The sequence below is a fragment of the Corvus moneduloides genome, chromosome 10 (genome assembly GCF_009650955.1).
Source record: "Corvus moneduloides isolate bCorMon1 chromosome 10, bCorMon1.pri, whole genome shotgun sequence".
Classification (NCBI taxonomy): domain Eukaryota; kingdom Metazoa; phylum Chordata; class Aves; order Passeriformes; family Corvidae; genus Corvus; species Corvus moneduloides.
In genome coordinates, this window is record NC_045485.1 from 10,443,572 (window position 1) to 10,459,027 (window position 15,456).

The 15,456-nt window shown below is 38.4% G+C and overlaps 2 protein-coding genes across 12 annotated transcripts in view; one reads left to right on the top strand and one right to left on the bottom strand.

Annotated features, from left to right (window-relative positions):
- The window catches only part of DAW1 (dynein assembly factor with WD repeats 1), a 269,838-nt gene that overhangs the window by 59,766 nt on the left and 194,616 nt on the right, over positions 1-15,456 (top strand). The window lies entirely within an intron of this gene.
- The window catches only part of SPHKAP (SPHK1 interactor, AKAP domain containing), a 66,083-nt gene that overhangs the window by 35,710 nt on the left and 14,917 nt on the right, over positions 1-15,456 (bottom strand). For all 8 annotated transcript variants that reach the window (XM_032119021.1, XM_032119020.1, XM_032119023.1 and 5 more), the window contains 2 exons: positions 10,680-10,782; positions 4,396-4,506 (listed from right to left, as the gene is read on the bottom strand). In XM_032119021.1, coding sequence (XP_031974912.1) covers positions 4,396-4,506; positions 10,680-10,782 — 214 coding nt within the window. The remainder of the gene's footprint in view (positions 1-4,395; positions 4,507-10,679; positions 10,783-15,456) is intronic.

Here is a 15,456-nt window from a genome sequence, read left to right on the forward strand (position 1 = left end):
TGTCTGCGCTATTGTGAGACAGTTATCTGGAAGTAATCTAGTTCCAAAGACTGATGTAAAAGATGAATCTGTATATTTGTACCTAAACATCCAAAGATATGTAGTGCCTTATCTTGAAAAAGACTTGGGTGAAGAAAAGAATGAAAACCACTCATAATCTACTTTAATTCAAGTGAAAGCTGCTGTCCTTTTTTCCCTCAAAATACACCTTGCCAAGGATTTTTCCTTTCTGTATACGTTATCATGCAGTTTGAATTAATTTGTGAGAACTGTTTCCTGGATGTTTTTGTTCCATCCCTTGAGTGAGAACTGGCATTTATCTGACAATATGGTGAGATGATTCAAGGAAGAATTGGCTAGAAAAACTAATTGCTTAATTTCATAGTTACTTTTCTCTCTGAATTGATTTACTGCACATTTGTACAAATGCCAGGGCAGTAAATGAAGCAGGAGCTGGAGGAGGAGGTGAGATCACAGAAGTCCTGATTTGACCAGCTCAAATTAGTACATAATGGAATCCTTAACCTCCTCCTGAAGATGTTTAAAAGCTTGATGGCTAAACTGCAATGAAAGTGATAATGCTGAAATACCTGCTTAGGACAGCAAAGCCATGCAGTTGCAAGGCAAGCAGCCAGTTCTGAAAATCCAGCTATTATGATAGCAAAATTACGTTCTTCACTATGTCAGTTAACAGAGAGATCACAGACAATGTGATCCATCATAACATCACCTATTTGCTTTGGTAACAAGCTGGTTTCTCTCTCACTTGCCACTTCACTAATGTAAGCACTGCTTCCCTTCTTTGAAATGCTCATTTGTCTCCTAGACTGGGTATGTTCTCCTGCACTCAATGAACCAGTTTACAACCCTAAACTGCAATTCCCCCTCCTTCATGGATGCAGATAGTTTGGGTTTTTCCATGTGGCGTAAGCCCACTCAGTGGTTGTTGCTGCTTCCACTGTCCCACTCCCTCAGTCATGTTGTCCTCCACTCTCCTTTGTGCTTCCACCATTATCATCAGACCACTTCCAGAAAAAGTGGCACAGGGGCACAGAAAAACAGCCAACAATTAGATGAGAGGGTGTTTTACCATGACTGAATTTGAGTGAAGTTTGGGCTGCTGTCTTTGTCCTTTCCTTCTGCTCTGGCCATGTGCTCCTGCTGCTTCCTTGAGCTGGACTTAACCATATACAACTGCCTATGTCTATGCATACAGCCTACATTACAGGCATCCCTGTATGAAGCATTCTGGAGTGAGCATTTATGTAGTCACAGAGTAGGAGCACTTGCAAATGGAAAAGTTGCTGGACTATTTCAAGAATGTTTCAAACCTTTAACACTTTATTGAAACTGTTCTCTCATCCATCTGCCTGCAAAGCCAGTTTTTTTCTCAGCTTTAAGGAAATACAAAACAATTTAAAATGAGCCCTTGTCACATCTCTTTAAAAAAGCATTATCTTGTTATGCTAAAGTAAGAAATGAGCACTGTTTCTTAGTGTTTTGTTTTAATTGAAAACCAGGTATTTTCCACTTTCCATACCTATCACTGCCATTTAGGGGGGTAAAGTTCATGTTTCTGCTTCTCCAGGATATTTGACAAGAAGTCTGCAGGATTTCTGCCAGTCTGGAAATCCACTGCCCCTCCCACAAAGGCACACTGCTTGGGACGGGAAGGGTCTACCTTCCTACATCAGTGGTCCTCAAGGACAATTCCTTGTTAGGCTGTGTGGAGTAGGAATGTCTGTCTCCCAGCCTCTGTGTTGGGACAAGATGGTCATGCAAAGAGCGATGGGGCACGATGATTTTGCGGGGAGATCATTGGAACCTGGGCCCATTTTGAGAGAATTTTTTTTTTCCAGTGCATATATAATTTCTAATGGCTTTTCTACATGTTGTTGGCCTGGACCATGAAAGGCCAGAGAATTTCTGGAAAATTCACTTATAATATAAGCATCTTGAACCAAATGAATGCCAAATATCTTGCAGGACTATACCACCTTTTTTTTTTTTTCTACATTTAGTTTTGTATCCTACTTTTTTCCTAAATAATAGTTTCATTACTGTTTTCATTAAGAATTCCTAAAAGACAATTAAGCTACATCTTTAGCAGTGTGGCGATGCCACCTTAATCATGGAGATACTGTAAAAGCATTGTGAAGAAAAGTGTTAAATCTTAGCAACTGCTAAGATAAAGTCATAATTGACATTTCTGCGTGGAAGATGAAGAGATCGTGCTTTAGCAGAGTTCAATGCTAGAAGAAACTATAAATCATGTAATCAAGCAAGAATTTAAATATCTTAACTTGTACTAACATAAGCCAACCACAAATACTCAGCACTGGTAATTAATCCAGATCTAGATCTTTGGAGAGAAGGTAGGGACAAAGTATCTACCAGTTTTTTCTTTTCAAGTAAGGTCTTCTTAAAAGCATGTCCAAAGCAGGAAACATTTGTTGTAGGTCCAGAGAAACAAAGCTGGCAATAGTGTAGTTAGCAAAAGAATATATTTTTATGTGAAATTACATTTATTTTAGGAGGTCTCTCCATGGGGTAAGAAGAATGTCACACTACAGAAATTTTAACTGCATTTATAAATCACTGTGTGAACTTTATACGTGATTATGTCTCACAAATCCATGTATTTTTTTCTATTAGGTGGATTTTGTTTAAGTTCTCATTCAGTAGAAACAAACAAAACAAGACTTCCATAATTAAACTACTTTTAAAGTACTACCTGATTATATTAGCAGGAAACTATGTATTCTAATCTCAGTGGTAAACTGCTGCTAAACTGTACCATTGTTAATTGAAGTAATTTAATGAAAAGTTTAGCAAATAGACAAATATCCTCCTAAGAGGAAAAAATCCACTTATAATATTGGTGTAGAGGAAAAAGCTCTTTGAGGTAGTTTAACCTTTTAAAGTAGACAGCATGGCAAAATCAGACAATGTTGCCTGAAATAAGGAGGGTAGCAATGACATAATCTTTCTATAACAAATTATCTTTGCTTGGTATGTCCAGCCTATCAGAGATAGATATAATTTCTTCTAAGATCCTCTGGAAAAATAAGCAAAAAGTCAAAGCTCAACTGGTCAAAAAGCAAGCCATAATTAATTTTTATATTATTATATGAAATAATAATTTCCTCTGAGAAAATAAGCCTTTTTTTTTAGGATATTAAATACTAAATAGTAAAATTAAGTGACTGTGGTCAATATGTTTTGCATTAAAATTAATCCCTTCCTATATCAAACAACAAGGATACCACTGATTATCTGCCCAGTGAACCTGCTTTGGTTAAGAATGTGTTCAGGTTCTCACCTTGTAAGGTTGCTCACTTGCACACTGGGATTAGGTTATGTATTTTGCTCACTCTGTCTTGTGGAAACTGATAGACCAGTGCTCAGTATGACTGAAGTGAGCCCAATAACCTTTAACCATATTCCTAAATTTCACAACTGCAATGACACTGCTGTGCCACTCCTGCTGCTCTCAGGCATTCTGCATCACCTCAGGCAGGATGCAAAGCCTCTGGCCACCGCCTCCATGGGATGGAGATTCAGGTTCCTGGCAGCAGCAGGCTGGGTTCATCAGCTGGAGCTGAATGTCTGTGTCCTTGAGGGAATCCCAGCAGACTCCATGAGAGCCCTCAGCTGGTCTTTAGGTTGTGCGCAGCACAAGTAGTGCTGGAGACCTTTTACCTGAGATAAAACTGATCTTTTCTAAAGCCCTTCTTTGCTCACTGAGACCAAGGAATAGCATTCAAACAGAATAAGTAAAGATGTGCTCTTCTGAGTCCTTCATCAAGTAAAAAACTAATAAATTCAATTTCATGTAGATAGTTTGTAAAGCAACATAACTCCTATTTCTTCATGCACATTGTTAAACAAAAGCTGATCTTAATTGCATTATAACCCACAATAATGAGATTTAAATTTAATTTCAAGTGCAAAATAATTCTGTTTGAGTTCTTCAGCAGCTTTTCCTCATCTAATATGGAAAGAGTTTTTTCTCTTTAATTGTGTCTCTCTGCCTTCAGGAAGATTGAGCAGCCTTTTAAACATCTTCTCTTTCCAACCTGTCACTTAACTAGTTACGGTTTGGAATACTTTTCTCTTTGGCTTACTTTTCTCTCTTGTGAGTTGCAGATTATGAACATTAAAAAATACAGAAAGCCAGCAAAATCTGAAAGCCAAATGTGGGGAAACCTCTACAGTAATTTTTATTAATGTGCTCTGTATAGAAATCTGTATTTTTAGTTTGTATGTTTGCTTTTAAAAGAAAGGTGGAAATTACAGACTTTTTAGTTTAACATGTACTGTTGTCAGCCCCGCACCCCACCCATATAGCTCTCAAGGAACTTTTCTCCAGAGGAGATGGCAGTGAGTACTTACTGAGGCACAGTTGCTTTCTGACTTGTCTTCTAGAAAGCCAATTTGGCATGGTGTCCTCTGATTCTGCAGCCAGTAGTCTGTTGATTCTAGCAGACTGTTACTGCAGAGAATCTGTTAAAAAAGTTAAAAATAGTTAAAATCATTACAAATTTTTCTGAGCCCTATTGTGCTTTGGAGGCCTGAACCCTATTGTAGTAAGTCAACAGAAATTTTGCTGACAAAATTTGGGGGTGTGGGGGGAGCAAGATGGACAAGATGGTTTGGTTTGGACCCGTCCAGTTACTGCACCTTAAGTCAAATCACTTATATATCCCCTAAAGTATTAGCCTGTTTTCTTTCATAACTGAGAGTCCTTGGAGATAGATGTTTGATGCTTGAAGGAAATGCCTAAGCTCAATATTTTTACTGGAAAATATTGCTATGAGTTTTGTTCTGTGTTAAAATGATAAACAGAGATGTTGGGAAAACTAATTATTCAATTACATCAGAGTACACAAACTTGCAGCCTTTATGACTGACTGTATTTCTCTCCACAGTAGATCAGTACTATTCACTCTGCCAGCAGCCTAATTTCTGGGACTTCCAAGGCTCCAAACTCCTTCTTCTTAAACAAGTCTTTCTGTTTTCTGAGAAACTGAAGTACTTTGGACTTTCTGTAGTGAGTCCTTAGGTCACTCAGCACCCTGAGACCAAGACTTTGGGTTTAATCTGTGTTGACTCAGCCCTACAGCTTTGCGCCACAGCCTCTGCTCAAAGCCAAAATGGGGCTACAGATAGCTGGAGACTTTAAAGAGGCAAAGCCAGTTTGCAAACCTGATGCTTAGATTAAACTGAATTCTTTACTTTCTGCCTCTGTACTAATATTCTACCATGAAAAAGAGGGACCATCAGGATCTTTAAAACATCTAGGGAACAGCAGGAAAAATATTGCTGCACCATTGATGCTACTTCCAGAATGTTTTCTATGGCTTATCATGTTCCCCAGGCAGCAATGTTAAGAAGTATGTTTGTAAAACAAATGTATATTTTACTTGTACTTCCTGCAAGTCTTGTATTACATGGAAATAGACTGTACTCTAGTTTTTAGACTTTTATTTTAATAATGATATTTAAAAATATAAATTTGTTGCTATACCTGGGGGGGAAAAATCTATCTACAGTACTTTCCTTCACCTGACTGCATGTTTTGTATTGACACATATTTGTCCTACTTCAACGACACTTGATCTCTAAGCCTAGATCCCTTCCTTAGGAAGAGAAGTGAGAACAACTTTTGAGGCCTTCTCACTTCTCAGGGAAGATTAATGACCGTAGAAAGCTGATCTGGCCAGGTGACACAGTTTTCTAACACTTGGGAGCACCACAGAAGCAAGCTTATTACCACCCACACCCACTGTAATTTTTATATTTCTGGTAAAAAGTCACTTACACAGTTAATATTTCACTCCCTGTATCATACTTATATTGATTTCTGAATAAAAGTCAGCAGCAGAGGGATGAGGAGGTAGTAGGGAACAAGCCCCTGAGCTTGGCCTGCTTCAGTGCCCTTTTTTTGGTGCCCTCCACAGGGACTTTCCACCTTTGTTGTTGTTTCTCAATACAACAGCCCTGCTAGGGGTTTTCTTCCAAAGAGCTTTAGAATACAAATTTATGGTTCACAAAATACTCAGAGGAAGTATTGTGCCCAAAGACTTTGTTCTTAGTATGCCAAAGGCTCATGAATGCTTCTCATGAACACCAGCCTCTTCTTGGGGGCTGCTAGCTAATCTTGTTTACCAGTGCAATGACTCTGAACTCAATAAATGTTATAGCCTTCCGTCTCAGTGCAAAAAGATTCCTGCCATCATAACTAACTCTGAGACTAGATGGGGAAAATAATATACTCCACATCCCAAAGAAACAATTTCCTGTTAGTGTAATAAACTGTTGTGTGGGTTTGGTTTTTGTTAAGGAAATCTTTAAGCATTATGAACTGGATGGTAAAATCTAGAATTGGGCTTTCTTTTCCTCTTTCTGAAAAACTAACATCCTCTGAGGCTTTATGAAGACATACAGAATTGAATATATATAAAAACACACACATACACACATATATATATATGAGATTTAAGACTTAATCTGACTCTAGATATTCTCATCCTTAAAGGCTGAAGTTCTAATTACCTGTTAAAACATAATTTTGCACACACAGGAAACAGTTCTCTTTATCTCAAACAGCTTTTGCTGTAACAAGCAATCTTGTTCCATTTCCTTAAAATCACAGTGAATTTGTCTTCAGCTTTAATCACTTTAGATCTTTCTCTCCCAAAACTCAGATAGTTTCTGAGAAACTGTGATAGACAGAAATTTATCATGTAGAAACAAGCTGCAGATATCCTTGGTGCTGCTTGTCTTTGTCTCAGAAGAACTTGGCGTGCATTTCAGAACAGCTCGATCACAGCAGATCTATATTGTACATGACAAACCCATGAAATGAGCTGGGCAGTCCACACTTCTACTGCTTTGTCTCCTGTGGGATGTTAAATGACCCTTGGTAGCTTTATCTTTCTTTCAGAGGATGTTTTTATCAGGAAGGAAATACTAGTAAAGCAGCAGCAGAAGAAATAACTCTCCTGAAAAAATGTTTTGGTCAGGTCAGGTCATGGTTGCCAAGCCTGAGTCACTCCAGGCTGGTTTTTGAGTTCCAAGGCTTTATATTGCATTTAATTTTTTGTATGCAGCTTTTCATAGTAGACTTTGAAGTCAAGGGTAGAAATTATTACATGGAAGTTTTGGACAGCATGTGATTTTTAAGTAACCTCAAGCAGATGAACAACATTAGTAGGATTACGTTTTATCTGGGCCTAAGTAGTTCTGCACACACACTTGAGAATGTATCCAGAAACGTGAAGAAGGGTGAATATGCATAGCATTTTTAATACTGGAGGTTGGGGGGAATAATTTACAGCAATTTGGATTTGAAAAAACAGGTGAGAAAAACAAAATCAGATATACTGGAGTCCACACAGCAGAAGCTGGCAGAGGTCTGCAATCTAAGGAACAGAGCTTGCCTCAAAGTCATCTGGAAAGGCTCCAGAAATTACTCCAAAAAGAAAGTGCTGTGGGAATGGGGGAATGCAGGAACATGTGCCAGAGGCCTCCTTGCACATCATCTGGTTTTACACAGGTCTGAGTGGTGCTCAGGAGATGGAGGTGACATTTGAGGCAGTGATGGCTGGAGTGAGGGGTAAACTTTGGATCAGTTTAAACTCCATCTCATGAAACAAAAGTTCTTGCATTAGCACCATTATAGACATCATATTGCTCAGAGCTCTCCCATTAGTACTTCTGTGGAGGAAGGAGAATTTGGGCCACCCTGCAATGCTGATCACAGGTTGGGTTACACACATCTGCTGTGCAAAAATGTATCTGTGGAAGCCATGTGAACTTTTGGGCATATTTCTTTGGTAACAGGCAGTATTACTGTGGTCAAAGACACACATATGGTAAGAGTAATGGAGTATTTCTTACAGCCTCTTGCTATTGTAAGGCAATTCTTCCTGTTAAATAGTATCATGTGTTTAGATAGTGGGAGTTTGCATATGCATGAAAACTTAATGGGATATTCATACTTTTAAAGGAATACACTGAAATCCTTATAGCAAAATAATATATGACTGCAATGATCAAAAGTGTATAAGCTTGAAGGAGTTGATCTAAATTAAAATAGCTAGTTAATTAATCATAAGCAATGTGAGAACTGGTATTCTTCGGATCTGTATCTCTACCAGCATATTCCCATTGCCATTCTTGCATTTAAGCATTTTTTCAAAATATACTACGGTGATCTGTACCAAATGACAATAAAACTAACCCTCTTCTCTTTCAGCTGTCAGTCTGCAGTCCTGCACTTTTAAGGCAAACAGTATCATTTGCCAAAATTTCTTCCTCCTGTCTTGTACTTCTCTTCATTCTTATTTAATTAAGATAAGTGCAGGGCCAGTCCCACTGACAAATCATTAGGATTTTTGCTATCAGCTGAAAACTGAAAAGCAACTGAAAGCAGAACTTGATTCATTGACCATACTCATGTGACAGCTGCACACACTATACTGCTGCATATCTGGTTTGGAGCAGGATCATCACACTCAGAAAATAATTCAGGATGAATCTGCATCATGCACTAAATGTGAAATCAGCAGTAATTCATGGTTCCAAAAAAAGTTTTCCACTCTCATCTAGAGACTCAGCCATCAGCATTACTCAGTGTGTTGTGAATCAATGAACTAAATCAGCCTCTAGCAGAGTGTGGATTAGAAAAGTCACTCTTTCCCAGAGGAAAATACTGTGTATGAGTTTAGTGTAACAGCTTCCTGCTCCCTGATTTAGATCACAAGACATTAAAATACAGTAAATATCTATAACCGAGACAGCATTAAAAAGGCTCTGCTCCACAAACGAAACATCTGCGTCTTCGTGACTGAACATCTTAATTGCTTTGGTTAATTACCACTCTTCAAAAAAAGATAGGAAAGTGGGACATATAGAATAAAATAAGATATCCAGGGGTACATCTTCTGCATTCGTTTAGGTTGGTCTGTGTAGTAACAGGCTACAACTCATATGGTTCCTGACAGGAGCCATTCATGCCAAATATAACTACTCAAACCTGCAAGTCAACTGTTTAAACTGTTCCCTTGCAGCAGAAACCCACAGCATTTCACTCCACCACCAATTGCAATCTAACTTAAAAATCACCTAACAGAGGCTTAGAAGAGAATTCTTCATTCTTTTCCACACACATACACAAAAGGTAAACACTTTCTCTGACAATGGTGTAAAGAAGCCCAAAAAATCCTGCTGTTTTTCAGAAGTGTTGTCAGAAGTGAGTAACTTCTTTTAGTGTGCTGACAATCATAAAATCGACTCATGTTACAATGAACAGCTCAAATATATGGGATAGGACAGGTGAAGCAGCTCTCAACCATACAGGCTACACTTTAAAATTAGGGAGTGATGCTTCTGATCATGAGCAAGCAGGAGCACTTGTAAAGGCAGTGGTGGCACTTAGTGCTGTGCCACTGTCCTTCACTCTTACGTAAACTACTCTGAGATTAAATGAAAATTTAAGATGTTTTCCCACACAGTAGATTTTCTGTCTATATGAGGATTCCAATTACAGTCAGCAGCATTTTTAAAAATCAAGTGTTATCTTGCAAATGAACCCTTTGACCAAATGAAATATTGACACTTTATCTTTTAGCCATGTTGGGGTGAGAAGGAGAAGCCTAGTCCCAGCACACACATCTGTCTTATCGAGTTCTATTTTTACATCAATGATATTATATCTAACAAAATTTCTGTGTGTGGTTTTCAGGATAAGGAAAATAAATCTTTAGCGTCTACATGTTTTATCCTTCTCTCTTCTTACGTAAATCTAACAAACAAAAAAATTCAAACCCAAATGGAAAATATTATTAAAAGTCAGAATTATAGGAAGACTGAATGAAATGTGAAGGTTTAAAACAAATGCTGTAGCATTTTTCAGCTCTAGAATTATGCCTGTGGGAGACAGTAGAGCTCTGAGGTTTATTGCAAAGTGAGAGGTGAAAGGCAGCCAGTCTTCCTCAATAGTCTCTGGTAGTGCCCCCTTCCCTCAGACTGTACTGCCATAACAAGGTCCTAGGCAGGAGGAATAAAAGGTCTTCACCTTTGTATTATCAGTTGTACTGAAATTAGCTACAAGCACAAAATGACATCCGATCCCTCCTAATGACATACATACACACAGGCGTCACCTTTTTTCCCCCACATGCCCTAAATTAAATTAGTACATATAAACCTAGTTTTAGGAAACAGTAACAGCAGTCTATATCACCTCCTGTTGTAAAAACCATTCCAGTCAAAGTTTTTTCATGAAGGACCCTCCATTGTACTGACCTGAGAAAAGCAAAGCTCTGTCTGGGTCCCAGAAACTTGCCATTTATTGAAGAGCAGTCCTGAAGGTATTCCTGCTATGCACTGCTTTTATTTCATATAATGAAATATCAGATAATGAGGTAAATTAGAAATGTTCAATGGGAGTTTATCTCCCATATATGTATAACGTATTTTGGGACCAGACAAGTATAGACCAGGCGGACAAAAATTGCAATATACCATAACAGCCCTACTAAGTTATTTTTCTGTATCAAACCTTTTCTAAGTATCACTTAAATTTTGTATTGCTCACTAAAGCTGAAAGCTAAAAAGCAAAGCTATATATATATATAGGACTTTGAATATAACATCAACTTAAAAGTTACCTTCTTACATGCTGTGACAGAGCTTCCCAAACTGCTTGCAGAACTTTCTGTGCTGCTGCCTTGGTGCTCTGGGACTTCATGCATCAGTGGAGATTCAAAGTTGCTGAAGAACAAAAAAGAAACAAGCCCCCAAAAACCTTTCCAGTGACTCAGCTACATAAATAACTCAAGTAATACCAAAACACAGGTCAGTAGAGAGATGTAACTCAGAACTCAAGAAGCTGTCTATAGCCTCCTTGCTGATGTTACCAGTCCATTTATTGCTAATTTTCCCTTTTTGGAAGACTGTCCTGAGCTAAACACTTTAGATATGAAATAGCAGACTGATGTCTTTTGAACATGAGAGGAAAGCATAAACTGCCTGTAAACAGACTTGTCTGTCCTGAATGCCACTGTAAAAAGTGGTACTAGCTTGTTTTCATAAGCAGGCAGCTTGGAGCAGCAAATGAAATATTTGCTGCATTCATTCAGCTTGGTAAACAACAGAAATATTTGCTGTGTTTTTACCTGCCAGGATGGTAGTAAAGGGGTAGTGACTGAAAAGTAAAAAACACAGCAGAAGAGGTAGTATTCTATTCTGTAATCCAGATGGAATAGCTCGATACACTTTGGGTTTGGAGCAAAGGTAAGTCGTGCAGATATTCTCTTTTGTGAGTGGTACACAACAAGTATGTTTACTTTGGCACTGTGCAGATGTGAAGTACAAAACCATAAAAACAAGTTCCCCCAGCCAAATTATTTGCACAAACGGCAAGACCCAACCCTCATACTTTTCTTTTGGAATAGTTCAGGCCAGTCTTCTAAGATCTTCCATTGTATAATAATCACATTGGTCCAAGATTAATGAAGCTTCTCCTTCTGGTCATGACATGATCACAGTTAAAGGCCACACATGCTAAAGGACTATTTATCCAGAAACATACTGGGAAAAAGCATCCTACATGATTATGTTCTGCTTCTCAGATTGGGTCTCTAGAGTGCTTTTAATTATTGCAAGTCACCTATGAGAATATGTGGAACATGTTGTGATGGCCCATACAGACTGACCAGGTTACCATGGCTGGAGTAATAATCTCTCATCGGTTCCAATGGGGTAACAGACCACGTGCAACTTCCCGCTATGCTCAAACCTAAAATGCATTTTCCTCAGTCACCTTTACTGGAACATATATCAGTATGTTAAGAGGAGGCCACTTTCACTTTTTTTTCCCAAAATCCACAGTCAGGCATGACTAAGGCTACCTTTTCCTCAAAGATTCATGCATGTACATTTCACTTGATGCTGTTTAGGACTAGCTATGAATATATGCATTCCCACTGGTAAAAAACTTTGTCAAAGAGAATTCTGCTGATGTGTGTGGTGCTATTCCATAATAATTTTTAAAAAGTATCTAGATGTGCCAGAATTAGAAGAGTGAATAAAAACTATAAAACTAATTTAGCACTTACTAATTGCTAGCTGGGGGGAAGCATCATGAATCACGTGGGATGATTGAATACAGATGCACAAGCGAGACCAGAGGGTTAACTGACTTCACTTGAAAAGTATGTAATACTCTGGAAGATATCAGTATCATTTGTACTTAGAAAAAAGACTTTTGCCTGTGTACAAAATTCTGCATCCCTGCTCAGATGATATAGATACACAGTAACATTTCTGGGCAGTAACTTCTCAGGCATTTCCCAAAGCAAGTTAGCATTTTATAGGCCTTATACCACGTTCTTTAACAGAATGAGGGAAATTAAACACATGAAGTCAATTCTGGCTTTCTATCTTCATTTAAAGTAGGAACCTCATATTCAGATGGTCAAATCTTACATAAGTATCCTCCTTGGTAAGTCCATATTGAGATGAAGCCTCTGTACAAAGTAAAGCCCACTACTCCCCACAGAAGCTGTGCACTGCCTCTTTTTATAAGATGCATCACTTCTGCCATCTAATAGAAAATTACAGATCAAGGCTGACCTGCAGGTTGAAGTACAAGGCCTGTTGTTTTCTCCTGCTCTTCAGTGAGAGGAAGACCGAGTGGCTCTGCCACTGCTTCACCCTACAAGGAGCGGATGGGCTGCTAATGACTATTTGCTCTCAGCTCCACTGTGGGCAGGGAACTGAACTTCAGTGCAAGTGTTGCTGAGTTTAACAGCAACAAAAATAACAAGTTGGCTACCTGAAGGCCTCCTTTGGAACTTAATTAAACAGTACAAGTAGAATAGCACATTGAAGCATAGCTGGAAAATGTAGTTAAAGAGTGACATTCTGGAGTATCAACAAACCTGTGCTATCTCTGGACAGTATTTCAGCAAGGGGTAGCACATGACATGTCCCATACAGAAGTAAAGCTCTCCTCCAAGTCATGCGGAAAGTGAAATGATCTGTAAAAGCTTCTTAATCCTTTAAAATCTGTGTTCTTTTCAAAATAAGCCTACTTTTCATTTGTAAATATAAAAAACCTTGTTAAAAGTACATGATGACTGAAAGAAATGTAGAATGCCATTAAATGTTTTAAATGAGACTAGGCTCCCACTTAGACTGAAGTGCAGAGAGGAAACCCAACTGCCTTTGGTGTTCCCAAAATTTGGTAAACCTAAGTCCTCTTGTCACCTATCCCAGTCCTCAGAGTTGTATTTCACATCCAGCTGATTACTTGAAGCACAGTAAAAATCAGCAACTGTGTTTCACAGGACAAGGGACAATGCATTTACAAGTATCTCTAACACTTCAGAGCTTTTTAGTCTTAGGTTTACATTTCCTGTTCTGTAACTGCTGAGCAGAACCCCTATTCTCCTGCTGCACTGCAGTTCAACTCCTGAATTGTGCCAGGGACAGGAACTCTGGGCTCCCACCGCTTGCAAACAGCTTCAACCAGTCAGGGTTCAGTCACTGAAAAGCAGAAAAATTTTAAAAAAGAAGTGTTAAAATAGGAGAGCTACATTCAGTTTCAGACTCCACAGCCTTTTCCTTATTGAGTTCATGGGTACACAATTTCTAAAAGAAGCACAGAGAAACCCCCCTGGCCACTCTTGCTGGTCAGTCAGGTACATGAACCCCTCTAGGTGTCACACAAAGGAGATTTGTAGCAGTGCATGCCAGCTGATGGGAAAACAAGCAATCAGCTGTGCTTCTTCAGGCTAGGAATCCAACACCACAAATGCGAGTCTTCTATAACTCAGTGAGGTGCAGTGTATGAGGTCCTGCACAGATACCTTCAGGGGTACAGGTCTTTCTTCCAACACAGAACACGGATTTGGACTTAATCATCTCTTTTTCAACTATTTCAACTCTCAGGGCAAAGTTTTCTCTATTCTTTATCCCATGGGCGCCCTTTCTAAGCTTTCATTTTCAATAGGTGTTTTCTTAAGAGACCCTCCTCAGGCAATACAGCTCTGCCACCCTCACTCTGTAGCAAAAGCAGTAATATAAACCTATTTTTCATTGTCACTCCAGGGAAAAACTATTCAGTCTTTGAGAAGCTTCCGGTTCTCATTAGTTCCTCAATAGCAGGAAGCTGAAAGAAACTCTTGCAGAAATGTAGCCAGCTCATCATCAAGTGATAGCTCTGCATTCATGTACTATGCTCGTTACTTCACATTAAGAGCTTACACAAAGTGCTGGACTTTCAAGACATCTGGCACAGATTGGAGCCCTTTCACTACAAGATAAAGAAAGCTGTTGAAGTTTTCAGGTCTCAGTTCTCAAGTTTGCTTGGCTCCCTTTCTTAGTATGTGATGGAGAATGCTGATCTGAATTAGATGTACTCATCTGACTTGGAGGTATCACAGAAAGCCACAGGCATAGCAAGCAATCTCTGTTAAGGGATGATTCATTTTGGGAGTTTTCTTTTGGTGTGAAAGATCCTAATCTATAATTCAGCTTTTGAAACTGAAGTTGGGAACCTGAACCTACAATTTGGTGTTAAGAGCACCATTTTCACTTTAGTATTTCTATTAACAGAGAAGTCTCCACACTCATTTGCCACCAGGTGCTGTCTTAATGATTCATGAATTGTAACTGGTAATTTTTTTCCTACAAGCTATATGCACTCACAAAGAATAAAAACAAATTTCCTGGAAATTAGAGGATTGTAGTAAATAGCTATGAGGTTTATGTCACTAACTATAACAATAACACATCATATATTACTGTCCAAAATGCAAACCAATTGCTTCATCTTTCCTATGTTGAATAATTCAAAAATACTGACCTCGATGACTCAAGACTTAATCAAAAAACCCACAGATGCTCCTGAAAATAATTATCTTCTTTGCAGATGTGGCAGATGGTGCTACATCAACTAAGATGAGGTAATTTAAAGAATTCCCCAGGTTATCACTAAAGAAAATTAATCTTGTGAAACAATATCAGAAACTTCAATTTCCTACCATCTTGAACAAGTATAACCAGCTTCCCAAAACTTGCTGTTCAATAATCATTCCTAAGGAACAATCTCAATAAATGATAAGTGACCATTTTTTTTAATCAATCATATTACAGCCTGCTGCTTTTCCTCTTTTCATTATGACTCCTAATCTTGGCATTTTTAACATAAAACATACTGATCCATGAAAAAAATAATCTTGAAGGAAGCAAAGTGAATAAACGCAGTGAGGTTTCTCAGTGCAAATAATGCCAAGCTATAGTGAGCTACATTTCTTGTGTTCTGCTAATATTTGTAGTGAACATCATGAACAACAAAAAAGGGATAACTCTCATTTTGAAATAGAAATATGGGAGAAGTGAAAGCAGAGCAAAATACCTTAGCATCTTCCTACTTTTACC